This window comes from Thermothielavioides terrestris, chromosome 2 (genome assembly GCF_000226115.1).
Source record: "Thermothielavioides terrestris NRRL 8126 chromosome 2, complete sequence".
NCBI classification, from domain to species: Eukaryota; Fungi; Ascomycota; class Sordariomycetes; order Sordariales; family Chaetomiaceae; genus Thermothielavioides; species Thermothielavioides terrestris.
The window spans coordinates 3,967,356-3,993,093 of record NC_016458.1 but is presented as its reverse complement, the minus strand read 5'-3'; the positions used below and the strand labels follow the sequence as shown (position 1 = coordinate 3,993,093).

Sequence of the window (25,738 nt, the reverse complement as noted above, 5' to 3'; positions counted from 1 at the left end):
CTCGTATCACCTCCCACACGCCTCAGGGAGGCCGAGTTGGCTACAGCCCCTCGCCAGCGGGCGTATCCCCCTCGCCGCTGGCGCCCGCCTGCTGGACGCCGTGGAAGGCGTCGCCGAACGCCGAGTCCTCCAGGTCGAGGTTCAGCTCGTCGTCGCCGCTCGGGGGGTCGTAGCCGGCCAGGGCGTCACCGGCGGTGTCGAGGTCGCCGAGCGAGCTGAAGTCGTTGGCGTCTGCGTCGGCGGGGGTGGCGGCTGCCGAGGCTGGTTTGCTGCTCGCTGCTGCTGCTGCTACGGCGGCGGCGGCGGCGGACGGGGCGGAGGCCGGGGCGGAGGCCGGGGCGGAGGCCGCGGGCTGGGTGGTGGTCGTGGTGGTCGTGGTAGCGGCAGTGGAAGCGGCGGGATTGGCGGGAGCTGGTGGGGGACCGGCGTCGGCTTTGGGCACGACGACCCAGTCGCCGCTGCCGGTGCCCTGGTCGGGAGCGGTGGTGGTCTCATTGTGAGCGCTTGCGTCTGCCATATGGACGTCGGCTTGTGCTGGGGCAGGGGGCTGAGTTGTTGGTGCGGGAGCTGGGGAGGCGCCATGAAGGTTTGCGGGGGTTGCCGCGTTGGAGGGGATGGCGGAGAGTTGGGGTTGGGGAGTCGGGAAGCTGTTGAAAGGGGTGGAGGTGGACGAGAAACCGGTGTGCATGTCCAGGAGGCCTGCCGCTGTGCCGCCCATGTCGATGTCGGAGTCGCCGAGCATAACGCCGGATCCCGCGTGGGACGGCTGCCGGGACATGGACCCCGACAGGCTCACGCCTCCCGGCACTTGATGTTGCGGTTGCAGGAGTTCTGGCTCGGGCGCCGGTTCCTGGTAGCCGCCGTCCTGAACCCGATGGACGTCACTGACGGCCACGGCGCGCTTGCCCACCAGCTCCTCAACGCGTGCAACGATTTCCTCGAGTGATTGGGATGGTTGTTTTTGATCCGAGTGGCTGCCGTCCTCCTCAGCGCCGTCTAACCTCCCCTCGAGGCGCCAAAACTCTGTGCCCGTGCCTTCGGTGGCCGCTCGCAGGTCACGCTCCGCGTGCTTGATGGCGGCATTGCCCTTGAACTTCGCCAACAGCTTCGCGTGCTGCGCTTTCATCTGCTCAATTTCGGCCCTGGTAGCGGCGTTCCGCTGGGTCACGCGCTTGCGGAATTCGTCGGCCAACGCAGGGTCGAGACGGCCGGTATATGGCTTCTTCGGGCCCGCAACGAGCGCATCGGCGCCTTGAGCCTCGAAAATGCCCTCTGTGAGCGAAGCAAGTTCGCCCTTCCGCCCCAGGCCGAGATCGGAAGCCTCGATCTGACCGATTCGGTACGGCGAAGACAGGATCTCCTCCATCCACTCGTGGTTCTGCTGATACCGAGCCATGCTGATTTCGCGTGGGCTGAGATGATCAAACATGTCACCACGAGAGACATCCTCCTCATCGTCAAACGCCGCCTCGGCATTGTAAGGCGCACCCATCATCTGGCCCTGATGGCCAGCCGGCGCATGCGCCCCCCTCCGCTTGGGCGTGGGGCCAATTGCCGGACCGGCATGTGGAGGATAGGCCATAGTCTGGGGTACGGGTCTTTGTGGCATGGGCGGCGCATACATGGACTGGCCGCGCTGGGGGAAGGGGATCTGAGGCCAGTTGACGCGATCGGAAAGCATGAACTCTTTCCGAACGATCTGGCCCATCTGGAACAGATGTTGGCGGAAGCTCAGGATGGGCTGCATTGGTGGCGGAATTCCAATCGCCGCAACGGGGAGCCTATCATTCTTCTCGGCCGGTCCGTAGTGGACGATCCAGAGGTTCGGGTCGACCTGTGGTGAGTTCTGGACCGGCGCCTGGGAAGGCAAGAGGCGAAAGCGCCGTCTCGAGTGGATCGCAAACTGCTCGCCCATGCGGTAGCCGGTCTTCTGGTAATAGATCTCGAGCACCTATCCCCCAATGTGAGCCAGCGCATCCTGGGCTGAAAGCCTTGTTCATGGGCGTGAGCTGCCCTACCAAGCCATTGCCTGCGCCATGTTGGAAGAACACCTCGGGCCCTGCCCAAACATATCCATCGCTGGCGAACTCGGTGCCGCGGCGAACCGTCGGCTGCCAAGTCAAAAAGATCGTGCCGTCGGCCGGGCAATCGAGGTACGTCCAGTAGAAGGGCGCGGTGTCGCGGGCGATCTTGGGGGCTTGGAGCAGCCATTTCGTCACTTCGGACAACTCGACCCTTGGCATCGATGCGTATCGAAACGTCGACAACAGGTGCACGTGGGGGAGCTGATGCGCAAGCGGTAAGCTCATTTGCGACGAGGGACAAGGGAGCTGGCCGGCTGCCGCGACGGGGGAGACATACCAAGTCCCCGTGGACATTCTGGCTCGGGTCCATGGCCATTGTGGGATCCCGCTGGACGACGAACTAGATCTATGAACGGAGTCAAGGCAGTATCGGTGACAATGCGATCATTCCGAGCACAGATGGGCAAGCGTCCGGGTTGGGGGTGCGGATGGCGATGCGATATTCTGTGGCCTCGCGGTAGTTATTGGTGCCAGGCTTGGAGTTCGTTTGCTGCAGGCGCGCTTTTCGCGAATTGAACGGCAGCCAAATCTCTCCACTGTCAACAGCTGGCAAATGCCAAGCAACGCCCAAACCATCGTGTCACATGACTGCGCGCGGCCTTCTATGAGCAAAATACGTTGCGTGCACTGTGTGGTCACCGACATCAACACGAAGTCATCCTCACTAAACCGTTGACGAGGCAATGGCAATGAACAAACACGGAATTGAATTTCTCAATGATGGCCTAGTTAGTAATTCTCTATCGCAATTTTACTCTACGTAAATTTCCGCGAGCTCTCCGTCAGCCGTGCATCCTGACCATTACCCTCCCTTTGCCCGCTTTGGTTTTCTTTAATTTTTAAACCTGGTACGTCGAAGCGGAAACATTGCCTCCCCGCCCGGTCCAGTTGACGTGGATGTCCTTGCCCTCGGGGTACTTGGCGTTCGCCGCCTCGGGCTTGATCCGGAACGTGTGAGCACCGAAGTAATCACGCTGCGCCTGCAGCAGGTTGGCAGGCAGGTCCTTGGTCCGGTAACCGTCGAACCACGACAGCGCGGTCGAGAAGGCCGGGGTCGGGATGCCGAGCAGCGCAGCCTTGGCAACGACGTCTCTCCAGCCGGGCTGCGCCTTGTGGATGGCCTTGTTGAAGAAATCGTCAAAGAGCAGGTTCTCGAGGTCGGGGTTCTTGCGGTAAGCCGCCGTGATGTCCTTCAGGAAGACGGAGCGGATGATGCACCCGCCGCGCCACATGAGCGCGATCGAGGGCTTGTTGAGCTTCCAGTTGTACTCCCGCGCAGCCTGTGGGTTCAGGTAGATTAGCCCGCTGTTCTCACGTCGGCTGACACCGCTCGACCGTCATCCAACGCACCTCCTGCATGAGCATGAAGCCCTGGGCGTACGAGATAATCTTGGACGCGTAGAGGGCCTGCTCGAGGTCGTCCAGGAACTGCTCCTTGTTGCCCTCGAACGTGTTGGCACGGCCAACGAACTCAAGCTTGGTCGACGCCTTGATACGCTCATCCTTGATGCCCGACAGGCAACGAGCGAGCACCGCTTCGGCGATGAGAGTCACGGGCATGCCCAAGTCCAGGGCGTTCACGGCCGTCCATTTGCCGGTACCCTTCTGGCCGGCCTTGTCCAGGATCTTGTCGACAAGAGGGGTGCCGTCATCATCGTTGAAATACAGAATATCACGCGTGATCTCGATCAGGAAGGAATCCAGGACGCCCTGGTTCCACTTGGCAAAAGTGTCGCCGATCTCCTTGCTGGACATGCCGAGGCCGCGCTTCATGATATCGTATGCCTAACAAAAAAAAAGAGGAGAAGTTTCGTTAGTCACCCTGCACCCCGACGTTTCCTCTCCGACACAACTATCAGCGCGCGTCACCTACCTCGCAGATGAGCTGCATATCACCGTACTCGATGCCGTTGTGCACCATCTTGACGTAGTGACCAGCGCCCTCGTCGCCAACCCACTCGCAGCAGGCCTCACCCTCGCTCTTGGCAGCGATGCTCTGGAAGATATCCTTGATGTGAGGCCAGGCATCCTCGTGGCCGCCAGGCATCAGCGAGGGGCCGTAGCGGGCACCCTCCTCGCCGCCAGAGACACCGGAGCCGACGAACCGGATGCCCTTGCTGGCGAGGTACTTTGTCCTCCGGTTGGAGTCGGGGAAGTGCGAGTTGCCACCGTCGATGATGATGTCCCCAGCCTCAAGGAGGGGCAGGAGAGTCTCGATCCAGTCGTCGACGGCCTTGCCGGCCTGGACGAGGAGCATGACACGGCGGGGCCTCTTGAGCTTGGAAACGAACTCCTCGACAGAGTGGGCGCCGACGATGGACTTGCCCTTGGCCTCGTTGGCGAGGAACGTGTCGACCTTGGACACGGTGCGGTTGAAAGCGCAGACAGTGTAGCCATGGTCGGCCATGTTCAAGATCAGGTTCTGGCCCCTGCGCAGCGGCGTTAGCTCCGTGCCGGCCACAGCGCACCGGAGCATCGGGGGCCTGAGGGACGGGCAACTCACATGACGGCCAGGCCGATGAGGCCGATATCCGCGCTTGCACCATTGTTAGCACTTTTCTGGGACTGCAGCAGGGAGGAGCCAGCTTTCAAAGCTCCGCCAATGCTCCCTAGGCGGGCGCTGGAGCAACTCAGTAGGTGGCATTTAAAAGAAAAGGGCACCCCGCGGTGGTTGGGGAAAGAGTCGGTCTTCCGCTGTACGGACACGACAATGCCCAACGGGAAACGCGATGCGCGATGCGCAAACTGGTGGGAAAACGAAGCCCCAAAACCCTGTAGGAGGGGTACAGAGGGGCGGGGAGGCGGGGTAACCGGGACTTACACTGCGCCAGACATTGTGCGACTGCTGCTTGATGTCAAGAGGTTCTGATGTAAGTGAGGAGGGGTAGCTGAGAGCTCGACCGCTTCTGCAGACGGTGGTGTTGAAGTGAAATTGGGGTTTAAATCCTCAACCAAGGACGTCAATGGGGGAAATGGAAGGAGGGAGAAACGGGCGGGGCCGGGGAGAGAGTGACGAAACTTTTAAACGGGAAGCGAGCTTCGATGTCGGAGGGGTCAATTGGGGGAAAGCTAAGAACGGACCACTGAGGAGGGCGAGCGACCAGAATGATGAATCTTGGCCGCTGCACTGCGGATAAATAACCGCGGGGATTACTCAGACATCCAACCGCCTACGCCTCAGTGACGAAACGCTGTGTGCGTGTATTATCAGGCCTTTGTTCCCTCCTCCTCGCTTGCTCCCGCTCAAAAGACAGAACATCGCCGTCCCCAGCAAGCCGTGTGTTGATGCTCGACCACATACCTACAGTCCTGTCTCGTTTCTCATCGCCTTGGGGCGTCTTTCCAGCGTTGTGCTTTGCTGCCCCCGTGCTGGGCATGAACTCTTCCGATCATCATGAAAAGCCAGCACCGAGCATCCTCGAAGAGCTCGGTTGGCAGTTGGGGCGTGTCTGAAGCTTCTGTTTTGCCGCCAAGGACGGGGAGCTCCAGGGCTGGTTTCCCGGAAACCCGCCCCCCGCCCCGAGCATTTGTATCCATTCAACGAGACAAGCTCCCTTACCTATGGCACTGTGGCGCTATTTTTGCCAGCATCCGAGACAACATGCTTCAGGTTTGAGGATCAGGGCTCTTGGTTTCATAACGCCAGCGCCGCAGGGAGCCCGGGACAACCTGAGGTTGGCAATGCGGGTCCGTCGGTGCGGCATGCATGGGACCTCCAGACTCACCTAGGTTCGGTCTGTCTTGGGATGCCGTCACCGAGTGTGTATGTCGTTGGTAAGCTCGCAAAATACCATTACGAAGGTTCAAGCTTCCTATCGTCAAATATGGGGGGACAGAAGCTTGGTTATCTGTGTTTCTGCCCTTTCCTCAATCGGTCTCTCTCTGCTGCATGTCTGGCGCTTCCAAACCTATGGTCTCCGCGGCTTTTTCGGAAGTGCAACTTTGGTTAGGTGAGCCACGGCTCGCCCACCAACGCTCCAAGCTTTCAATGCCGTGTCTAATGGATGCCAGAGGAACCGGTTCGCTCCTTCGTGGCTCTGTCCCCCACTGTCCTCAACCTCCACGGAGCTCTATTACCCCACCAAACAGGGACGCAAGCGGTGCCAGGCTTACCCATTTGCCTCCCCAAATTCCCGCAATCGTGCCAATGGGCCTGGGCAAGGCTAACGATTTCAGGCTTTTTGGTGCTTTAGCCAATGGAAAATTGTTCAGACTCAGATGCTTGGTCAGGATTCTCCGCCTCCGATTGTTGTCCGCGATTTCCGATCACGCCGTCTGGGAACTGTTGAGCCCGGCACGCGAAAGGATGAGAGGGGTTGACTGCCCCTCCATTTCATGGAGGGGGGGACATCGCGCCTGCTGCCCCACTGCCAAAAAGAGAGAACTGCGGTATGTTTGCGTAACAGCGTAACTATCCGTATCACATGTATCAAGTGTTGCCTCTCCTTATATGGAATAGTGGCAACAGACCTGTTCAGCCACAACACACCGCCGCATTTAACTAGAGATTCAGCCACGACCTTCGTCTTGGCGCTTGGCCCCCGAAATTTGAGCCGCGCTTGGCCGTTGACAGCTGGACGCCCAGAAGACACCACTTGCAACCCCAGAACAGCGCACTTCGCAGCTTTCCCGTGAGCCAGGCAACGCGGTCAACAGGTTGCAGGCGCATAGCCGTCGTCGGGCTGGGCTCACAGGTACGTGACAACTACAGCGCAAATTCTGCGATTACAAGCCTTCCCTCTTCCACTGCCGGGCGCAAGAAATTCATCATGTCGTACCCGGGTCCTCCAGGTGTCTCGAAGCCATCGCATCCATCGCTTCCGCCTCGCCCGCCCGTCACCAAACCCCCCAGCTTTAAGCCTGCCTTCCCGCCAACCACTGTTGCTGCCCCTGGTGTCTCAGCGCCAGTCTACACCGCGCCAGCACCGTCGTATCCCGGCTACGGACCGTCCGCCACTCCCGCCATAGGCTATTTCGCCCCTCCAGCCGCGTCGCCATACGCGGCTAACCCTGCCGTTACCCCCATAGGTGCTGGCCGTGGAGGCTATGGCCAACGCCAACCAGGCGCATACAACTACCCGTCACACAGCTACGCGCAGCAGCAGCCGGCCTACTATGGCGCCGCGGCGGCTGGCGGCTACCCGACTCCGCCTCAGATCCGAAACCCCTTCTCCGCACCCGACAGCGCTGCTGCCGACTACGACCCTGAGATGGCCGCGCAGATAGCGCAGTGGCAGAGCGCCTACATACCGAGAGACCCCGACGACCCGGCCAACAAGGCACCTGCCGCCGGCGGCCGTAACGGTACTGGCGCGCCCGCGGCCGGCGAAGCGCCAGCCGGTGCGGGAGAGGCGGCGGCAGCCGCCGCCGGCGGTGGCGCCAACGCGAGTGGCGATGGCACCGAGAAGAAGAAAACCGTCTACCGCGAGGGCGGCGGCAAGAAGTGGCAGGACGACACGCTGCTCGAGTGGGACCCGGCGCACCTGCGCCTGTTCGTGGGCAACCTCGCCGGCGAGACGACGGACGACTCGCTGCTCAAGGCGTTCTCGCGCTGGAAGAGCGTGCAGAAGGCCAAGGTCATCCGCGACAAGCGCACCAACAAGAGCAAGGGCTTCGGCTTCGTCAGCTTCAGCGACCCAGAGGACTTCTTCCAGGCGGCCAAGGAGATGAACGGCAAGTACATCCAGAGCCACCCGGTCGTGGTGCACAAGGCCAAGACGGAGATCAAGCCGCAGGTGGTCAAGGAGGAACGCAAGGGCAAGAATAAGAATAAAGGCGGCGGGAACAAGAGCGGCAGCGGCATGGGTGCCACGGGCGCCGGCAGCGCGCAAGCGTACGAGCCGCATCTCGGCCCAATGGTGGGCGGTGGTATTACGAAGCCGGGACAGAAGACGAAGGGCGGGCTGAAGCTTCTCGGGTAAGCGGGTTCCTGTGGCCGCGTGGCGCGAATGGATTTTATACTCCAGCGGTGGTTTAGAGGATAGATATCCAGCATGCTTTCGAGGGTTTGCATCGGAGGCAAGTGGGTTGCATGCCGCAAGTTGCAGATGGGTTCCGGGGGAAGGGAGGAATGAATGGAGAGCCTTATAACCGTACCTAATTATGAAGCACTTTTTACACAAAACACTGTATGGGATACTCTATGCGTGATGTCCGGTCCATGTGTGCGTGATGAGCCCCAAGTGCAAACAGGTCCATGTAATGAACAATCCCTGGCGCACTCCCGGATGTTCAGCAATGGACAACAAAAACAGAAGGCCAGCAGCAATATGCAGGCAGAATGGGGTATCATCTATGATTGTATGCCACTTCGGAAAGGACAATAAAACGAGAGACTAAAGAAAAAGAGCACGACAAGGAAAAATGCAACCGCTTCTCAGTCGATTCTCCCATCTCTCGGAATCTGCCCATCTAATCTCCCCGCCCCGACATCCGGCCCAGGCCCGGCAACGACGTCCCCGCCGTCGGCCGTGAACAGAATCTCATCGTTGTCTACGCTCCGTCGCAACAGCCCAACGTCCTCTCCCTGGTCCTCATCCCTGTCGGTCCCGCTCCCACTCCCATTGCCACTGCCGCTGACGCGGCCCAACCGCGCCTCGGCGGCGGCCAGATGGCCGCGGTGCACGTCGGTCCGGGCCTCGGCGCGCATCTTGCCGATCTTGATGTAGTTGTAGGCGGCGATGGCCAGCAGGGTGACGACGAGGCCGACGACGTTGACGGGGGTCATGGTGTCGCCGAAGACGAGGGCGGCGGCGGAGATGGTGACGGCCTCCTTGAAGATGCCGGCGATGGACAGCGTCACGACCGAGGTGCGCTGCAGCAGGGCGAACTCGGAGGCGGTCATCAGGAAGGCGAGCATGCCGGGGAAGAGGACGAGCAGCGGGGCGACGAGGACGCCCTTGTCGCGCGCGATGCCCTCCAGGCGGGCGACCAGCGCGGCGGCGCCCTCGACGGGGATGGCGATGCCGAGGAGCGTCGCGAACATGACCGGGGCGAGGAAGAAGATGCTGGAGAACGGGTTCGACGTGGCCGGGTTGCGCAGCAGCAGGATCTGCGTCAGGCCCCAGCGGAAGCCGGAGAAGAAGGCCGCCGAGATGACGAGGACGAAGCCGCCGAGCTTGAACTCGACTTCGCCCGCTACCATCATGATTACGCCGAGCGTCATGGCGGCGATGATGGCCACGAGCTTCCAGGTGGGGGCCTCGAGGCGGAAGAGGAAGGCGAAGAGCAGCACGAAGGCGAGGGAGGAGGATTTACACATTGCTATTCATTCCGGAGCCGGTTGGTTAGACGCGTAATTGCACGGGCCGGGGCTGCAGCAACCGCTCCTTGGTGACTTACTGTAGAAAGTGAGAGTGATGAACTGGAGGGAGGCGTTGCCTAAGCCGATGTCCAGGCCGGTGGCCACGCCGCAGGGCCCGATCCTGGTGAGGTAGAACATCTTGGTCATGACGGGCCGTTCAGGCTCCGGCTCATGCCTCGATTGACCCAGGTCGGATCGGTGGGCGGTCCGCTGCGGCCGCAGGGAGGGAAAGAGAAATAACACTACTGATGCTAACGAAAATTGCACGAGGAAGTGCACGGCAGTGGTAAACATAGGGAAGGGAAAGTCCAGGTTGTCGGGTGAGAACATCCATTTGTTGTACTGGACGCATGAGGTTAGCAACCTGTTCGCGACAGAAATACTGGACATTCTGGGGCATGTTCGTACCAGAGAAAGCGACAACGAGAAGAAGTACCAGAGCCCGATCAGCACGCCGTTGACCATCAAGCTCTTGACCACATTGCGATCCGCCTCCTTCTTCTCTTCCGGGGAGATATCGTCGCTGACGATCCGCTGGTCGAGGAGCTGGTTTCGCCTCCGCTTCCGCCTCTTCCTCCGCTTGTCTTTGCCAGTCAAGCCCGTTTCTTCGTCGTCGTGGAGGTCCTCGTCGGGCACGCCGTCCTCTTCTATGTCGCCAGGTCGTATAGACTCGGCATCAGTGCCCTCCTCGACAATCTTGTCGTCCTCCCCAGCGGCGGGACCCCGTATCGACTGCGACCGCTCTCGCGGCGACCGGTGTCGATTGTTGGAAGCATTGGCGGGATTTATGAGGCTGCTTCGGCGGCGCCGGTGGCCCGAGGGCGTCACCGAGTCCATCTCGATGTCTCCAGCGCCCAAGCCTGCGGGCGTCAGGGGGTCGGCGGGAAGCAGCGCGGCGGGTACAGAGGCCTCCGCTTCGCCAGGGGTAGCTGTCGCGTGTCCTGACACGGGCAGCGTTGCCAGGCGGCGCACGGGGTTCGAGGGAACTGAAGGACCAGAGACGTCGTCCAGAGACCTTGGCGGGGGAGGATGATCGGTGGACGGGAAGCTCGGGGGGGAAGTTACTGGCATTGTCTGAGTCGAGGACGAGGCCGGCCACACGGCAGCGTCTCTCGGCACTGTCCGGCCGGTCGGTCGCTTGCTACTGCCAGAGTAACACCCTAGCACAGGGCCCATAGATGAGCGGTGGAGGTCTTGAGGCACGAGACGCGACTGGATTGGCTCCGGGTGTCGGATGAGCGGCCACCCCTGTTTAGTCTGGACCCGACCCAGCTGGGCCCAGGTGGGAGGCTGGCTGCCGCCAAGACGCCGGGCCGGCACACTTACATAACATACCCGGCGATCAACCAAAAGTTGAAGTCGGCCGTTCCAGAGCTGTGAACTGTGTGGCCTCAAATCGAAGTCGACGTTCTGATGCCAAGGACCAAGCGTCCAAACGGCTGATGGCTAAAGAGGTCCCGCCAAGACTAATTTCGGCCAATTGTCGGCAATGTTTTTACAGCGTCAGTACCCCGCCAAGACCGCCAAGGGGTTTGCACTATCGCCACGGGTTAGCCACGGGTTAGTTCGCCGGGGGTGCGGGGGGTGGCGCCAGCCCCCCGCTGGTTAGGGTGAGGGTTATGGTTAGGGTGAGGGTCAAGGTTAGGGTGAGGGTTAACTTCGTTTTCTTTTTTTTCGATTTAGTTGAGGTTTCGTAAAGTTGTTGCAACGAGTCTTTGCGATTGTTCGTTGTTGATGTTGCTCGAAGTCGTCGAGGCCCCGTCGTGGCCCCGCTTACCCTATAGCGATTGTAAATACTTGTAAGCGGCAGTCTCCGAAATTAGTCTTGGCGGGACCTCTTTAGCCATAACCCCTACCGGACGAGAAACCCTTGACCCGACAAGAGATGTGACCGGCTGAGGGGATAATCTCGAGCGTGAACGGACTCTGATCAACTGTGGCGGTGGCTACTAAGCCTAAGATACCCTCACAAATGACAAATTGGGAAAACGACTGGCACCAGCTGACTTGCCCCGCGTGCTGACTGAGCTGCAAGCCCCACCCACACCCAGCTTCTCCACTCGCCTTCCACTGACACTGCACGCAGCCTCGCATTTGCGCTGCATCATGGCGGATGCTCAGCGGGCAACCACTGACATCGACGTCACACAATCCGCGCCTAACACGAGCTTTCGGCGCACATCCATGGCATAAACAGGGTGCTGAGTCAGGCCGCCACGGATGCGTCGCATGGCGCTGGACCCTTAAAATCGAAATCTATTCAGAGATCATCGCCTGCGGGGCTGGGAGGCTGGGACCCAGATCCATTGAAGCGGCGCGACCTTGATGTGTGATGAAGCTCTAGCTCGCAGCCTGGAAGCAGTGTTCGCAGCCAATACCTGAGTGTATAATCGGGCACCTACACTGCCTTGCCTTCTCAGCAGAGACGGACATTCCTTCCCATAAGAGTTCCATCTTGTCGCGGTTACCTTTGCTAAGTTCACCGTTTTGTGTACGCTTCCGCTTCGCATATACTTGGCATCCCCGCTCTTCAAATCCTTCAAATCGGCAGGAGTGCATTAGTTAGCTTCCTTTGTTGTCGTCATTCGTCCATTCGTCCTGCCGGACGCCGCCAGTGCCCGATTCAGTCCTTCCGGTCAAACCGAGTCATCCCAACCAACACGCCGGCACCCAACCACACAAAGGACTCAACGTTCCGCGTCCGACTGAGTACATCAGGTATATATACATCATACACAGTATCGAGAAGCACATGTGAAGCAGAGGTACCCCGTACCACACAAGCAGAAAGCAGAAAAGGCAAATAACGAAGGCATGACGTCCTGCTCAACCCAAACCACCGATAGCCAGCTGCGGAGCCATGGCGGCGGGTACCTTCCGATCGAGAATTACGGCTTGATCGGCAACATGAGGACCTGCGCCTTGGTGGGCATGGATGGCAGTGTCGATTTCATGTGCTGGTGAGTTCCATCTCACAGTTCCCGCGGCCAATCATGAACAGGCATCACTCATGTCGAAAGGGGGCTCCCCCCTGAGGGGTCCAACGGTGGTGGTGGTGGTGGTGGTGGTGGTGATGATGATGGTGGCGGCGATGGTGGTAATAGGTAGTTAACGCTCTTACAGGCCCGAATTCGACTCGCCCTCGGTCTTCTGCCGCCTGCTGGACAAGGACAAAGGAGGCCACTTCAGCATCCACCCGGCCGCGAACCTCAACTGCACCACCAAGCAGCAGTATCTGCCGTCGTCCAACATCCTTCAGACGCGCTACATCCACGAGGATGGCGTGGTCGACCTCGTCGACTTCTTCCCCCGGCCCAAGACCGCCAAGGTCGCCTACAAGGGCCCCAAGCAGAGCGCGTTCCGAGAGACGACCAGCGTGCAGGAGGAGCTGAAGCAGTGGCTGGTCCGTCGCGTCGAGTGCATCCGCGGCTGTTTGCAGATGGGTAAGTATCGCATGGCGTGCGGCCCAGAAGGAAAAGGGCGTCTGACGGACCCCCTTAGACGTCGAGATCTTCCCCGCCTTTGGGTATGCGACCGAGCCGCACACCACCACTATTCTCCAGGCCGAGGCCCTCCCGCACAGCCCCCAGAGCAAGACGGCGACTTTCCACAGCAAGGATGTGCAGCTCCAACTCGACGTCACCATTGACCGTGGCGAGGACAGCGACGACAGCAGCTGGCCCACCGTCCACTTCAGGAAGGTCCAGAAGCCCGGCATGTTGGGCGAGGGCGTCGTGGCCAGCATCAAGGTCTGCGAGGGCCAGGCCGTGTCGTTCGTGCTCCGCAAGGACCTCCCGAAGCACAACACGGACAACATCACCAGCACGGTGCTCGACACCCAGCAGCACGACACCCAGGCGTACTGGTACAACTGGATCTCCAAGAGCAAGTACAAGGGCCGCTGGCGCGAGGTGGTCTCGCGGAGCCTCATGATCCTCAAGCTCATGACGTACGAGCCGACGGGCGCCATCATTGCCGCCCCGACCTTCTCCATCCCCGAGGACATCGGCGGCGTCCGGTGAGCAGACCTCGCCCTCAGACCGAGCGGGTCTAACGAAGGGACACACTAATATTTCAGGTCAAGCAACTGGGACTACCGGTTCTCCTGGGTCCGCGACTCGAGCTTCACCATCTACATCCTGCTGCGCCTCGGCTTCACCGAGGAGGCCGACGCCTACATGAACTTCATCAGCGAGCGCTTCCAAAAGTCGCGCGTGTCCGACGGCGGGCTACCGATCATGTTCACCATCAGGGGCGAGACGGACATACCGGAGCGCGAGCTGTCGCACCTGGACGGGTACCGGGGCAGCAAGCCGGTGCGCATCGGGAACGGCGCCGCGTTCCACCAGCAGTTCGACATCTACGGCGAACTCATGGACGGCATCTACTTGTACAATAAGTACGGCAAGCCGATCCACTGGGACCTGTGGTGCTCGGTCCGCGAGATGCTCGACTACGTGCTCACCATCATGCACCAGCCCGACATGTCCATCTGGGAGGTGCGCAACAACAAGCAGAACTTCACCTACTCCAAGGTGATGCTGTGGGTCGCCTTCGACCGCGGCCTGCGCCTGGCCGACAAGCGCAACTTCCCCTGCCCGAACCGGGCCAAGTGGCTCGCCGCCCGGGACGGGCTGTACGAGGAGATCATGGAGAAGGGCTACAACAAGGAGATGAAGTGCTTCATCCAGAGCTACGAGAGCAGGACCATGCTCGACTCGTCCATCCTGATCGCCCCGCTGGTCTTCTTCATCGCCCCGAACGACCCGCGCTTCCTCAACACCATGGACCGCATCCTGCTGCCGCCGGAGAAGGGCGGGCTGACCAGCACGGGGCTTGTGTACCGCTACAACACGGAGCTGTCAGAAGACGGTGAGTTTTTATTTTCTTTTGGCCAGGAAAGACAAAACGCAAAATTAGGAGCCTGATTTAGCTAACACGACTTCCCTTCCTCCCTTCTACAGGCGTTGGCGGCCGCGAGGGCGCCTTTAGCATGTGCACATTTTGGCTGGTGGAAGCCATGACGCGGGCGTCCGTCTACGAGCCCAAGTACCTGGTGCGCGCCATCAACCTGTTCGAGAACATGCTGAGCTTCTCGAACCACCTGATGATGTTCTCCGAGGAGATCTCGCGCAGCGGCGAGCAGCTCGGTAACACGCCGCAGGCCTTCAGTCACCTGGCGCTGATCAGCGCTGCCCTTCAATTTGGATCGCGTGTCGGAGCGTTGATCCCGGAGGGCTTGCTTGGACTAGCGGTGCTGGGCAACCGAACGGAATCAATGTTGACACAATTGTTGTGTCAAATTAATTCGGTAGTTCAGTCAGCGAAAAAGCATGCTATACATTGAGAATGTTTCCTGCTGTGATCCTTGCGATATAAGCTCGATCATCATTCTTTCATCATTTCCGCGTCCCTTTTCTCACCCGGCGCCCAAAGCGCCGCAAGATCACTTCTGCGTGACACGCGCCTTCTTCCCCCGAGCCTTAACGCCGTCGCTATGCTTTTCCACGGATAGTCCTCCCGTTTTGCTCCCTCCCCGTCCAGGCCTCTTGGCCGCTCCCGAGCGACCCCGCTGTCCCGCTGCCGCCGCCGTCGCCGCCGCGGCGCTGCGCGACCTGGATCTGTCATTCTATGACAGATCCATCTCATCCGCAACGCTGCGATCCCCGAGCGAACTAAGCCCGGAGCTGGGCGGCCGCGAATCCTCCTCGCCATCGCCGTCGCCGACGCCGTGGGCGCCGCTGGCCTTCGTCTGCCCCTGCGCCTCGGGCGGCTTCTGGCTCGCGAGCCGCCTCCGCTCCTCCCACATGGAGATGCTCGGGCACTCGCCCCCCTCGACCAGCACGTCGCCGTGCTCGATGCTCCGGCCGAGCAGCGTGCCGAGGAACTTGGAGTCGTCGTCGTTCTTGCTGTGTTTCTTCTTGAGAGCTATCCCAATCAGATCAGCATCTCTTTCTTCGCTGCCGCGAGATCCCCGATCCCACAATGCCACGTGAGACTTGGTACTCACCGTCGAGGTAATCCCGGGCCTCGTCGTTCCCGTCCAGCGCGATGCGCGCAATCTCCCGGTTCAGAGGACCCGTCGCCCAGGCGATGAACGCCTCCACGCCCCGCATGTCCTCCTCGCCGCCGAGATACTCCTGCTCCTGCACGCAGCGCTCGGGCAGGAGCGCGCCCGCCCGCTGCAGCGCCATCCGCACGTCGACGATGGTGGGCGCGGGTACGACTGGATTCACGGATGCGGCGCTGCTGCCGTCGGGATAGAGCAGCGGAGGTGGCTCGTCGTTGTTGTGCGCTGCGAAGAGAGCGGTGAGCTGGCACAGGTGGAGGAGGTAGCGCGCGGCGAGGTCTGTGACGGAGTCGATGACGGAGATCTTGGCGCCGTGGTAGCCGGTTGCGCGGAGGATCTGAAGAACGGCTGGGCGCAGGAAGGAGTGGAAGAGTGGCGGCGGTGGTGTCATTTTGATGGCCTGAGCTCTGGAAGAGTGGCGACAGGTGGCCGGTGTGAGGAGAGGGTAGGACGGACGAAGCGCACAGCTGAGCGTCGGAAGGGGAAAAAAAGGAAAGTTCAAGAGCCGTGGCTTGGAAAATGATGTGAACAATCCCTCAATTGCTGTTCGGCGAACTGGTCAACTGCGCCCGGTCATCGCGGGCTGAACTTCTTCGATGCGTGGCCACCTCGCCCGCTCTAGCCTTCTTCGCCGGCCCCGGGCCGTCCTTTACTCCGTTGCGAGACGCAGTGCCTGGCAAACCAAATGAGAGTCACAGCGTCAGCATAAGGTCGCCGTGGTACTGCCAGCACATGAATCCTGTGTTGGAACTTTCATGTTGATTTAAGGTTGAGGTTGAGCATCAACACAGGCAAGCAAGTTCAACTTGATGAAAAAGTGGGCCATTTAGCGCAATCGCCCCACATCATTGGCCAGCTGCACCCCGCCGCAACCAGGGAGCTCCGCTGCCAAGGCCTGAAGACCCACAGTTAGCTGCAAGCGCAACGCGCTGTGCGTCACCTTTCTGGTCAACTCCCATTCGCATGGGCGGACGACAATGGCCAATTTCGAAATCTGCGGCCGCGAGTGCGATTCTCATGGGACAAAGGGCTAATTGTTATCTCTTCTGTACTTACGAGAGATAGTTCATCAAGTCTTACTACTGTTGGTGCGATCGGCGTGCTCTATTCTCCAGCTCTCCATCCAGCCTCGCCGCAGTTTACACTCGCCCATCTTCGAACGGAATCCTGCACCTCGCATCCACCAGCGCGGCTGAACGACATGGAGGATTCGCAGCCGCCGCCGCCTCTCAAGCGGCTTCCCAGCTTGAAAATCACCAGCAAGCCGTCGGGTCCCTCTATCACGACCACTGCCGCTTCTTCGATTGTCACACCCAACTCGTCATTTCACCAGCCCGCCTCCCCGGCGCCGCCTACTCCATCTCAAGGGCCGCCGAAGATTAAGTTGGTGTCTAAATCACAGCCGGCGACTTCGGCCGACTTGAATCCGCCAAACCTCGGGGGTCTACCTGCGGCGACAATCACGACCAGCGGCGCAGGAGCAGGAGCAGGAGCAGGAGCAGGAGCAGGAGCAGGAGCAGGAGCAGGAGTCCTCAAAATTTCCAGCGCTAAAACCGTGCGAATCCCGAAGCCATCGGCGAAGAAGCGGACGAGGGATGACAGCGAGGACGAGCTGGAGAACGGCCCTCCGGCTAACGGCGCCGCCGTGGAGCCCCAGCTTAAGAAGACTAAGATCACACTCAAGCCGCCAACGCCGGCGCTTGTCAGGCAACCGACGCTCAGGCTTAAGTCTGCCGGCCGGATACCCCACAAGCCGCTCGGCGAGGGTTACGACTCAGAGGCGGAGGATCGCGAGGAAGATCCGGTCATCGAGGAAAACTTCCTGTTCCGCATGATGCCGGGCGAGCATTGCGAATACCTCCGAAAATGCGTACAAGAGCGGAAGATCGGCGTGCCAAAATCGCAAGGGGGTGCGGATTTTCAGCTCAAATGGTTGGACGAGGAAGGTCGCCGGGCCGTGGTGACCGTCCTGGGCCAGATGTTCGCCGCCGTCCTCCTGGACCTCCCAACCATCACGGAAGGCATGAAGACATGGGATAAGAAGGCTATGGTCAAGTCGTCCGACATCTGCCAGATGCTTCTGGTGTTCGCTCCTGTCCAGAGCGAGGAGGAGGCAAAGACTGCACCGCTGCCTAAGGCGGTGGAGCACGGCTATCGGTGGCCTCACGGGATCACACCTCCCATGCACGATGCGATACACCGCCGGTTCCGCAAGCGTCTAAGCAGGTTGGAAATTCAAAACAAGGAGGCCGAGGTGGAACGGTTGCTTGCTGCCGACCGCGCAGCGGTGAGCGTCCGGACAGAGTGGATCGATAACAGACGGCACGACACGGCCGCGGAGGAGGAAGAAGAGGAGGATGAGGAGGATGCCGAGGGAGAGGCGGACGACTACTTTGGCAACGCCGGCTTGGAGCAGCAACTGGAGGAAGAGTTCGAGGTCGACGATGCGGCCCTCGAGGCCGAGTTCTTGGAAGCAGCAGAGACGCCTGCCATGGACCTCGCCACCCCCGGAGCCGCGCTCGATGCTGTCACGCCCGGCACCGCTACCGCCGGCACCCCCCTTCCCCAGGTCGAGGAGGAGGAAGAAGAAGAAGAGGAGCAGGCGGAGGCAGAGGGTGCCGACGAAGAAGAATCAGACGAAGATGAAGAAGAGGAAGGAGGCGACGGCGGCGACGAGGGCGAGGACAGTCATGCTGGCGTGCGCAACCAGATCGCCAACCTGAGAAAAAGGCTCAAGGAGTACGAGTCTCAGCTTGCCGCGTCTGTCCAGCCCATCATGCGGAAGCGCCTGGAAAGCAACATTCGGAACGTCAAGTCGGAGATCCTGCTCAAGATGTCGGTCCTCGGCGAAGTGGAGGAGGATTAGGCGCCCCGAGTTCCACCCGCTGAGGAGGAGCAGCAGCCATCCGGAGTGCGAGGGCCCACTTCAAACGGCAGTGAGGGGTTGATAGGATAGGGCATGACGCCAGCTCGGCGTCTGGGAAGCTCATTACAGAGCCCCAAGTTTGGGCCAGTAACCAAGTATTGTTGTGTGAGCAAAGGGGTTTATAGACCTTGATTGGCTTCTGGTGAGGAGCAGCGCAAAGACCTTGAGGCGTTGTGGCCCGCACAGCGATGATGTTTAAGGCCGGGTATAGTTATGATGGGCTACTTCTCGTCGGGTCAAACAGCGGAGAAATTGAACGATAGAGACCACACTCTTTGCCATGGTGTACCGGTGCCGGATTCTACATACAATACAAGGTGCTTATACATATACACACACCCGGGACCCGAGATATCCCGTCGTCGTCCTTACAAAACACAACATCCACTCAACCCAGATTCCAAACCTGCGGACACCACCCCAAACACCCCCCTCCCAACCCCCGTGAGGAAGAAAGGAGAAGAAGCTTGCAAGCAAGTAAGCGAGCGCCCCTTCCCCCCCCAAAACCACGGGAGGCCTTACATGGCCTTGAGGTAATTGCTCTCCTTGATCTTGGCGCGGCGCTCCTTGCGCATGGCCTGGCGCAGCTCCTCGCGCTTCTCGACCGCCTCGATGGCCTGCCGCAGGTTGCCCGGCTCCGCCGCCGGCAGGTTGACCGTCTGCTTCTGCAGCGGGATCTTGGGCGCCAGCGCCTCCAGGTCGCCCGACGCCAGCAGCTTGGCCTCCTGCTGCCGCTGCCGCTTGAGCGCAAGCCGTCGCTGCTTCTTGGACTTGGCTGTGCGAGGGGGGCAGGCGGAGAGGTGTGTCAGTCAGTCAGTCACGTTGTGTTTGTTTGTTTTGAACGTCGTCTCGGGTGGAAAAGCAAGGGGCCGAGGCGGCTTTGCAGCAAAGTCGGGGAGAAACGAAGTGAGGAGGTGTTTGGGGGAAAGGCGAGGAGGGGAGGAGGGGGGGAAGGGGGGAGGAGGAGGTTGGGGGAAGGGAGGGAGGAAAGAAGAAGATATGACGCACAGAACTCGTCGCCAACGTCCGTGTCGGACGTGTCGGTCGCCTTCTTCTGCACCTCGAGGCAGTTCCACAGCCAGTCCGGGTAGGCGTCGTCCTCCAGCGCAACCGGGTCGGATTTGCCCTTGAAGTAGTTCAGGCCGTTGAGCACCGTGCCCGCGGGGCAGGACGAGCGTGGCGCGGCCTTCGCGTCGGCCGGCGGCGGCGTCAGCGGCTTGAGGTCGGGTGTCGACTCGGCGCTGGCCGTTGCTGCTGCTGCTGCTGCTGCTGCGGCTGCTGCGGCTGCTGTGGGTGCGGGCGCGGCCGCGACTGGCGACGGGGCCGCGTTGCGCGCCCCGAGGGTTGTGCTGAAAGCTCGGGCGGCCGGTATTTGCCGGGCACTAAGCCCTGCGGCTCGTCGGAGACAAGTTCGGCAGATCATGGTGTGTGTAGGTGCAGGCGAGTGATTAGGTTTGCTTCGCTGGCTGGAAGTTGCAGGTGATGCGGCATTGCGGCTTGAATTGGGGGGGAGCTAAAAATTTCTACGGGCGGCGAGAAGGACCAAGTGCGCAGTTTCGAGCAGTCCCATGTCCCAGCGCAACGGATGATCCATGACACACCGATAGATGGGAGACTTGTATGGAACCATCAAATCTGCGAGTAACCGATTGGGCAATCTGATCGTGGTGTTTTACAGGTTTCAATCAATAGCTTTTATGTACGATCGAACCCCAGAAATTTGGGATTCCATACTCCGCCCTCAGTCAGCCCTGCCCAGTGCATGCGCCTCACAGCGCATCTCCGTCCTGTAGCCATGCACAGGGACAGACCTGTGCCCAGTCCTGAGCGCTTGGCAGTTCGATAGAACTTCCAAGTCACTAACAGCTTATTGCTTCCCAAAGTCCTTCGACCAGTAGTTCTGTTGTTCGAAAAGGTAGCCCTTGACCTTGGCGTTCTTGAGCAGCTCGAGATACCGTTCTGCGCCGGTGTCAGCACCCTGCGACAAGCGATAATTGCCTGTCCGTTGTCCCCAAAGACTGCCGCTGCACAATGCGCGCAGCGCCCGTGGCCCTCCGTCTCCTCCCGCGAACATGAACTATGAACTAACCTCGCAGCCGGCCGCACTTCTCCAGGTGATTGACGCCCTCCCGGTAGTAGCACTTGCTCAGCTCCTCCCGCACTAGCCGGCCCATCATGACCTGCACCCATTGCTCGCGGATAATGGCGTCCTGCGCCTGCTTCAGGCGCTTCGTGTCGTCGTAGTCGACGCCGTCGAAGGTCGGCGGGACCGTGGGCTTCTTGGCCAGGAAGGCCTCGGACTCGGGGGTCGGCATGATTCTGTGCTCGCCAATCCTAGAATTCCTGTGGTTGGCGTAAGGTGGCTTTGTCGTGGGTGTTGGACAGCAGAGTTCGGTCGGCCCAGCAATGGAGTCGCGGAGTCGCCCGGCTTGAAGATGCTCAATTGCGTCGGCAAGCAGTGCCGCTGCTGCGGGTCCAAGCTCCCATCCACCAAGGTCAGTTATTGCTGCCTCAATCCACAGGCTGCAAGGCTTGGCAAGTCAGGTTGCTCTTGGCATGCGGTGTGTTTCACACCGCCCGCGACCCGCTTTATTTTTGCGATAAGCTGTGATTTTTTCGCAATCGCACGCCCAGCCTTCTGTTTCCCACCTGTCTCTCGTCTCCCAACCACTCCGGGGAAAAAAATTTCTCTCCAACCCAGATTTTACCCCTCCTGTCAATTCTCAGGAAAAAATCAATTGAATCTCTTCGCCCGCCCGCATCTCTCATCATGGGCAAGACCAAAGACACCAAGGCCGTCAAGGCCAAGGAGACCCCCGCGAAGGCTGCTGCTGCGCCGGTCAAGGCGGCTCCCACCAAGGTCGGGAAACCCGCTGCTAAGTCGGCCAAGGACATCGCCAAGAATGTCGCTTCCGCCAAGGAGAAGACTGTCTCCAAGAAGTCCAAGAAGGTCGAGTCCGAGTCGGAGAGCGACTCCGAATCGGACAGCGATGCCGAGTCCGAGAGCGAGGCTCAGTCAGAGAGTGAGGCTGAGTCGGAGAGCGACTCGGAGTCTAAAACCGAGTCTGAAGCGGGCGCCAGCAGCTCCGACGAAGAGGACGAGGAGGAGGAGTCTAGCGACTCTGACTCGGAGTCAGAGTCCGAGGCCGAGTCGGACGTTGAGATGACCGATGCTAAGCCTGAGCCGAAGGCCGCCGTGACCAACGGCAAGGCCAAGCTTAATGGTGCTGCTAAGGAGAGCTCCGACTCCTCTGGCTCCGAGTCCTCCGACTCCGAGTCTGAGTCGGACGAGGAAGAGGAGGATGAGGAGGAGGAGAAGCCTGTCAAGGCCGCCAAGGCGGTCAACGGCAAGGCGAAGAAGGTCGAGTCCGAATCCGAGGAATCCGAGGTTGGTGTCTGTTCTCCATCCACCGTGTACCGTCCTGTTGGCTGACTTGCGCCTTGTAGTCCGAGGACGACGAGGACGAAGATGAAGACGAGGACGAGGACGAGTCGAGCGAGTCCGACTCTGACGATTCGGACTCGTCGGAGGAGGAATCCGAAGAGTCTGAGTCGGCTGAGGAGAAGCCGGCCGTGGCTGAGAAGCCCTCGAAGAAGAGAAAGGCCGAGGCCGAGCCCGAGGCTGCCGCGGCCTCGACCAAGAAGAACAAGGCTTCTGCCGATGGTGAGGCTTCCGAAAAGAGCGCTACGCTCTTCGTTGGCAACCTCGGCTGGGGCGTCGACGACAACGCCCTGTACGAGGAGTTCCAGAACAACGAGGGCGTCACCGGCGCTCGCGTCGTTACTGACAAGGACTCCGGCCGTTCGCGCGGCTTCGGCTATGTCGACTTCGAGACCCCCGAGGCTGCTGAGAAGGCTTACAACGACAAGAACGGGGCCTTCCTCCAGGGCCGTGAGATGCGCCTCGACTTCGCTGCGAAGCCCAGCGCCGACTCCACCCCGAATGCTCGTGCGGCTGAGCGTGCCCGGAAGCACGGCGACGTCATCAGCCCCGAGAGCGACACCCTCTTTGTCGGCAATCTGTCTTTTAGCGCCAACGAGGAGTCGGTCTCGGCCTTCTTCAACAAGGTCGCCAAGGTCCAGAGCCTGCGGATTCCGACCGACCAGTGAGTACAGTCTTGGTGACCCTGCTCGTATCGGCGACTTGCTAATTATTTCAACCAGGGAGTCTGGTCGTCCCAAGGGGTTTGCCTACGTGACTTTCTCCTCGGTCGATGATGCCAAGGCTGCCTTCGAGGCTCTCAACGGCTCCGATCTTGATGGCAGACCCGTCCGTTTGGACTTCGCCAAGCCCCGTGACAACAACGGCGGCGGTGGTTTCGGTGGCGGTCGCGGCGGCCGTGGTGGCGGCCGCGGTGGCTTCGGTGGCCGCGGCGGTGGTCGTGGCGGTGGTGGCCGCGGTGGTGGCCGCGGTGGTGGACGTGGCGGGTTCGGCGGGAACCGGGGCGGCGGCGGTTTCCAGGGAAAGAAGATCACTTTCTAAGCAAGTGACTTCATATGACACAGCCGCACACGAGGGATCACTACGAGGGCTCTGCACAGTTCCATCCGAGGGCTTGTGGGTTGTCGGCTTTTGAACTCTAACTCCCCTGATGGGGAGCCGTGGGCTTTGAAAGACAGCTTCTTGCACAAGAAGCAGCGATACACCTGAGGGCTCGATCTTCACTCGTGGGCTGGTTGGCTCTTTGACAGCTCCTTGATGCATCGTCTGAGAGCGATGCTGGTGGGCTTTGCTGGATCATCTCTGCCTCGTTAGGCAGGGAGTCGACTTTCATATTGCACCAGATGGGTTTCCCTGCACTCTGTGGGCTCGTTGGCTCGTGGGCTCCGTGGCATCTCTGGCGAGTGGAGTGAGAGGTTCCTTACGGGCTTCACACTCCGTCCGTCTGTGGGCTTCCCGAGGGTTCTGAGGGCTTCGAGGGTTTCTTAGGAGGGTATCAAAAAAGTTTGGGCTGAATCTCGGTCGTTGTAACGGTGACGGTGGGGTTCATCATCTATCTTGCTTTGTCTTCTTTGTCCTCTCTGCATCTTGACCCGGGCGGTTTCGGCCCACGACGACGAGATTACGGTCTCGACAGGTATACGGGCGGTTTTACTCATGGTCTGCTACGTCTACCTGGTAAGTGTCCCATACCCGCGATACCCTTGCTTCCCAGCAGTGTCGATACCCCAGTCAGCATTGTACGAGTATTATCAGGTAGCTGCGCGAACGGTAGCTTTTCCCTACGCTTTCCCTACGCTGGTGTTGGTGTGGTTCTGGCTCTTTGCGAAACATATTTCCTGTGATGTGAAGTCGTAACTCGCTGGAACGTCCATACCCGCAACGAACTGCTGTCTCAGTGCGGGAACGAAGGAAGGGCAGAAACCCACGGTAAAAGAGCTACTATGACGGCAACTAGGTATGTATATTGCTGCTAGACGTTCTGCAACTACCCGCTATCTCAGTGAATATGAATGAATGCGAACCAAGAACTCCCTTGAAAGAACCCAGACCCGGCGAGAACAAAGGAAAACTGTTGCTCAGCAGGTATAGCGCTGCAGAGGAGACAGCGGACGAAGCACTCCGGATGAAACGCAGAGCTCCCGAACCCCCTATGCGGTGGATAGCACCGCCGCCCGCTCATAAAGGATATCCCTCATGGAGCATTGAACCCATTCCCGTTTCACCCGATTCAAATGCATCATCATTGCCCAGTTCACCCAGTTCATATCCCGTCGTGTCTCATGAGCATGAAAAAAAGACTATGATCGTCAGCAGCTCGGACTCCAACAGCAGCAGCAGCAGCGCAAGCTATTGCTGATGATGAGCTCCCCAAGAAAGAACACCAAAAAAACGGGATTGAACAATTGACGGGTGGTATTTCATTTCCCCTTCCCTGTTCTCAAGCTCTCAAGCCGTAACGCTCTTCCCGACGCCGCCCCAGCGGATCCGCCTCAGCGTGCCGGTCCCGCCCGCCACGGCCCCAGCAGCAGCAGCAGCAGACGCTGCGGTAGAAGAAGAAGCGCCAGCCCGCAGCACTTCGCTCCCGCAGCCGGACGACGCGTTGGCGGCGGCGGCGCCGCCGCCCCACGCGTTGGCTGCGGTGGCCGCGCCACCCTCCTGCCGGCCGACCTCGCGGCCGATGACGTAGCCGGCGCCGAAGCCGACGACGGAGACGAGCACGACCACGCCGGCGCTGACGACCCAGGTGAGGAGGGTGGGGCTTATCATGAAAAACGGGAATGCGGTGTCTGTTTCCGGGGAGGCGGGTTCGGCGGCGGCGCCGCCGCCGAGGAGGGTTGTGGGAGGGATGGTGGTGCGTTTCTTTTTTGTGGCTCGTGTCGGCTTGCTCTGCGTTGTTGCTGCGCGCTTGGTCTTCTCCTGGTCGGGTTGTTCGCGGCCGGAGTTGGACGAGGGTGCGCTCGGCGCTGACGAGTTGGATGCTGTCCTTGATGTAGTTGTTGTTTTTGCTGTTTGAGGGGCCTTGGGCGGCACGCCAGATGAGGGTCCCGATGCTGGTGGTGGCACATCGGCCATGAGCTCTGATTCCGGGACTAGGCGAAGCTCCATTGGCTGCGAGCTTGGCACAACGCCGGCGCCCGCGCCGGGGGCATTGCGCTTCTCGTCTTGCTTGGGCAAGCCTCGGGCTGCGGCGGCGCAGGAGAGGAGGGTGGTCAGGGAGGTGCGAAGAGCGGCGTCGTTATCAGCTTGGTAAGAAGGAGACATGTAATTTGGATGACCTCGGTGGGAGCGGGCGTGCGGGCGGGCGGCGTGTGACGGGTGGTGGCTGTACGGCGCTGAGCCGGTCGAGTGACGGTGCGTTAGATGCGAGGGCGGGTTAGAGAAGGCGTTCGGCTGGGGCCTGAATACCGGGGCGTTGGACGGACGGCCGAGAGCTGTTGCGTTTTCATCGCCGTCGCTCTCGTCGGAGTCTGTGTCCAGCACGGCCCGCTCGGCGGACCGTTGGCGGGCTAGGCTCGCAGACGGGTGTATCGCTTCGGTTGAGCTGGTAAGAACGCGGTCCTCCTCGCTCTCCGTCTCGTCGTACTCCTCCTGGCTGCTCGTCGCACCCCCTTGTGTTGCTGGGTGACCGACGATGAACGACGCAGGCATGGGGGCTTGTTGATGCGGACGTCTCCGCCTGGGTGGATACGAGTTGCTGCCGACTCTGAGCCCCGTCGTCACGATATCGTCTTCGATGGAGGACAAGGATGACGAGGACGGCTGAGAGGCTACCTCGACCCAAGATTCTGAAGCTGCAGCCAACGTCAGTGCCTACTCGAGGCCGGATGCAGCAGCATCGAACGGACCGTCATTGGGGCGCTGGGGCGACGGAGCGTCTGACCGCCCTGCGGCGGCCTGGCCTCCCTGCCGC

General features: G+C 60.4%; 11 protein-coding genes across 11 annotated transcripts; 4 read left to right on the top strand and 7 right to left on the bottom strand.

Annotated features, from left to right (window-relative positions):
- Positions 1-40: 40 nt before the first annotated feature.
- THITE_119311 (uncharacterized protein) lies at positions 41-2,400 on the bottom strand (the record flags this gene model as incomplete). The annotated part of the gene is made up of 5 exons (XM_003652194.1): positions 41-269; positions 354-1,585; positions 1,667-1,951; positions 2,019-2,285; positions 2,362-2,400. 5 exons carry the CDS (start codon positions 2,398-2,400, stop codon positions 41-43), a joined length of 2,052 nt encoding a protein of 683 aa, XP_003652242.1.
- Positions 2,401-2,661: 261 nt separating this feature from the next.
- On the bottom strand, positions 2,662-4,900 carry THITE_2113507 (uncharacterized protein). The gene is made up of 3 exons (XM_003652193.1): positions 3,958-4,900; positions 3,435-3,869; positions 2,662-3,364 (listed from the first exon to the last, which is right to left on the bottom strand). Exons 1-3 carry the CDS (start codon positions 4,558-4,560, stop codon positions 2,924-2,926), a joined length of 1,479 nt encoding a protein of 492 aa, XP_003652241.1. The 5' UTR covers positions 4,561-4,900; the 3' UTR covers positions 2,662-2,923.
- A 1,739-nt stretch (positions 4,901-6,639) lies between these two features.
- On the top strand, positions 6,640-8,232 carry THITE_2113503 (uncharacterized protein). The gene has a single exon (XM_003652192.1). It carries the CDS (start codon positions 6,854-6,856, stop codon positions 8,003-8,005), a length of 1,152 nt encoding a protein of 383 aa, XP_003652240.1. The 5' UTR covers positions 6,640-6,853; the 3' UTR covers positions 8,006-8,232.
- On the bottom strand, positions 8,233-10,631 carry THITE_2113501 (uncharacterized protein). The gene is made up of 3 exons (XM_003652191.1): positions 9,796-10,631; positions 9,426-9,729; positions 8,233-9,347 (listed from the first exon to the last, which is right to left on the bottom strand). Exons 1-3 carry the CDS (start codon positions 10,222-10,224, stop codon positions 8,461-8,463), a joined length of 1,620 nt encoding a protein of 539 aa, XP_003652239.1. The 5' UTR covers positions 10,225-10,631; the 3' UTR covers positions 8,233-8,460.
- Positions 10,632-12,049: 1,418 nt separating this feature from the next.
- On the top strand, positions 12,050-14,755 carry THITE_2113499 (glycoside hydrolase family 15 protein). Its single transcript, XM_003652190.1, has 5 exons — positions 12,050-12,347; positions 12,511-12,830; positions 12,889-13,405; positions 13,466-14,259; positions 14,352-14,755. Exons 1-5 carry the CDS (start codon positions 12,202-12,204, stop codon positions 14,732-14,734), a joined length of 2,160 nt encoding a protein of 719 aa, XP_003652238.1. The 5' UTR covers positions 12,050-12,201; the 3' UTR covers positions 14,735-14,755.
- Positions 14,756-15,016: 261 nt separating this feature from the next.
- On the bottom strand, positions 15,017-15,848 carry THITE_35130 (uncharacterized protein; the record flags this gene model as incomplete). Its single annotated transcript, XM_003652189.1, has 2 exons — positions 15,017-15,315; positions 15,398-15,848. The coding sequence occupies 2 exons, from the start codon at positions 15,846-15,848 to the stop codon at positions 15,017-15,019; spliced, it is 750 nt and encodes a 249-aa protein (XP_003652237.1).
- Positions 15,849-16,567: 719 nt separating this feature from the next.
- THITE_2113496 (uncharacterized protein) lies at positions 16,568-18,493 on the top strand. Its single transcript, XM_003652188.1, has one exon. The coding sequence runs from the start codon at positions 16,659-16,661 to the stop codon at positions 18,321-18,323; it is 1,665 nt and encodes a 554-aa protein (XP_003652236.1). The 5' UTR covers positions 16,568-16,658; the 3' UTR covers positions 18,324-18,493.
- Positions 18,494-18,866: 373 nt separating this feature from the next.
- Positions 18,867-19,883, bottom strand: THITE_2113495 (uncharacterized protein). The gene is made up of 2 exons (XM_003652187.1): positions 19,392-19,883; positions 18,867-19,158 (listed from the first exon to the last, which is right to left on the bottom strand). Exons 1-2 carry the CDS (start codon positions 19,804-19,806, stop codon positions 18,902-18,904), a joined length of 672 nt encoding a protein of 223 aa, XP_003652235.1. The 5' UTR covers positions 19,807-19,883; the 3' UTR covers positions 18,867-18,901.
- Positions 19,884-20,019: 136 nt separating this feature from the next.
- Positions 20,020-20,698, bottom strand: THITE_2065728 (uncharacterized protein; the record flags this gene model as incomplete). The annotated part of the gene is made up of 2 exons (XM_003652186.1): positions 20,020-20,342; positions 20,473-20,698. 2 exons carry the CDS (start codon positions 20,696-20,698, stop codon positions 20,251-20,253), a joined length of 318 nt encoding a protein of 105 aa, XP_003652234.1. The 3' UTR covers positions 20,020-20,250.
- Positions 20,699-20,971: 273 nt separating this feature from the next.
- THITE_2113488 (uncharacterized protein) lies at positions 20,972-22,915 on the top strand. The gene is made up of 3 exons (XM_003652185.1): positions 20,972-21,777; positions 21,831-22,489; positions 22,548-22,915. The coding sequence occupies exons 1-3, from the start codon at positions 21,154-21,156 to the stop codon at positions 22,864-22,866; spliced, it is 1,602 nt and encodes a 533-aa protein (XP_003652233.1). The 5' UTR covers positions 20,972-21,153; the 3' UTR covers positions 22,867-22,915.
- A 1,314-nt stretch (positions 22,916-24,229) lies between these two features.
- Positions 24,230-25,619, bottom strand: THITE_2113486 (uncharacterized protein). Its single transcript, XM_003652184.1, has one exon. It carries the CDS (start codon positions 25,474-25,476, stop codon positions 24,274-24,276), a length of 1,203 nt encoding a protein of 400 aa, XP_003652232.1. The 5' UTR covers positions 25,477-25,619; the 3' UTR covers positions 24,230-24,273.
- Positions 25,620-25,738: the final 119 nt, after the last annotated feature.

What these genes read in the sequence shown, in the direction of transcription:
- THITE_2113507 (XM_003652193.1), bottom strand. Translation starts at nt 4,560, where the DNA reads ATGCTCCGGTGCGCTGTGGCCGGCACGGAGCTAACGCCGCTGCGCAGG. An exon ending in ATATGCAGCTCATCTGCGAG is followed by an intron (nt 3,870 to 3,957) that starts GTAGGTGACGCG and finishes TTTTTTTGTTAG; the next exon opens with GCATACGATATCATGAAGCG. An exon ending in GCTTCATGCTCATGCAGGAG is followed by an intron (nt 3,365 to 3,434) that starts GTGCGTTGGATG and finishes CTGAACCCACAG; the next exon opens with GCTGCGCGGGAGTACAACTG.
- THITE_2113503 (XM_003652192.1), top strand. Translation starts at nt 6,854, where the DNA reads ATGTCGTACCCGGGTCCTCCAGGTGTCTCGAAGCCATCGCATCCATCG.
- THITE_2113501 (XM_003652191.1), bottom strand. Translation starts at nt 10,224, where the DNA reads ATGGACTCGGTGACGCCCTCGGGCCACCGGCGCCGCCGAAGCAGCCTC. An exon ending in TCTCGTTGTCGCTTTCTCTG is followed by an intron (nt 9,730 to 9,795) that starts GTACGAACATGC and finishes TCATGCGTCCAG; the next exon opens with TACAACAAATGGATGTTCTC. An exon ending in CATCACTCTCACTTTCTACA is followed by an intron (nt 9,348 to 9,425) that starts GTAAGTCACCAA and finishes CGGAATGAATAG; the next exon opens with CAATGTGTAAATCCTCCTCC.
- THITE_2113499 (XM_003652190.1), top strand. Translation starts at nt 12,202, where the DNA reads ATGACGTCCTGCTCAACCCAAACCACCGATAGCCAGCTGCGGAGCCAT. An exon ending in CCGCGGCTGTTTGCAGATGG is followed by an intron (nt 12,831 to 12,888) that starts GTAAGTATCGCA and finishes GGACCCCCTTAG; the next exon opens with ACGTCGAGATCTTCCCCGCC. An exon ending in GAGGACATCGGCGGCGTCCG is followed by an intron (nt 13,406 to 13,465) that starts GTGAGCAGACCT and finishes CTAATATTTCAG; the next exon opens with GTCAAGCAACTGGGACTACC.
- THITE_2113496 (XM_003652188.1), top strand. Translation starts at nt 16,659, where the DNA reads ATGGAGGATTCGCAGCCGCCGCCGCCTCTCAAGCGGCTTCCCAGCTTG.
- THITE_2113495 (XM_003652187.1), bottom strand. Translation starts at nt 19,806, where the DNA reads ATGATCTGCCGAACTTGTCTCCGACGAGCCGCAGGGCTTAGTGCCCGG. An exon ending in GGACGTTGGCGACGAGTTCT is followed by an intron (nt 19,159 to 19,391) that starts GTGCGTCATATC and finishes CCCCTCGCACAG; the next exon opens with CCAAGTCCAAGAAGCAGCGA.
- THITE_2113488 (XM_003652185.1), top strand. Translation starts at nt 21,154, where the DNA reads ATGGGCAAGACCAAAGACACCAAGGCCGTCAAGGCCAAGGAGACCCCC. An exon ending in CCGAGGAATCCGAGGTTGGT is followed by an intron (nt 21,778 to 21,830) that starts GTCTGTTCTCCA and finishes TGCGCCTTGTAG; the next exon opens with TCCGAGGACGACGAGGACGA. An exon ending in CTGCGGATTCCGACCGACCA is followed by an intron (nt 22,490 to 22,547) that starts GTGAGTACAGTC and finishes TATTTCAACCAG; the next exon opens with GGAGTCTGGTCGTCCCAAGG.
- THITE_2113486 (XM_003652184.1), bottom strand. Translation starts at nt 25,476, where the DNA reads ATGCCTGCGTCGTTCATCGTCGGTCACCCAGCAACACAAGGGGGTGCG.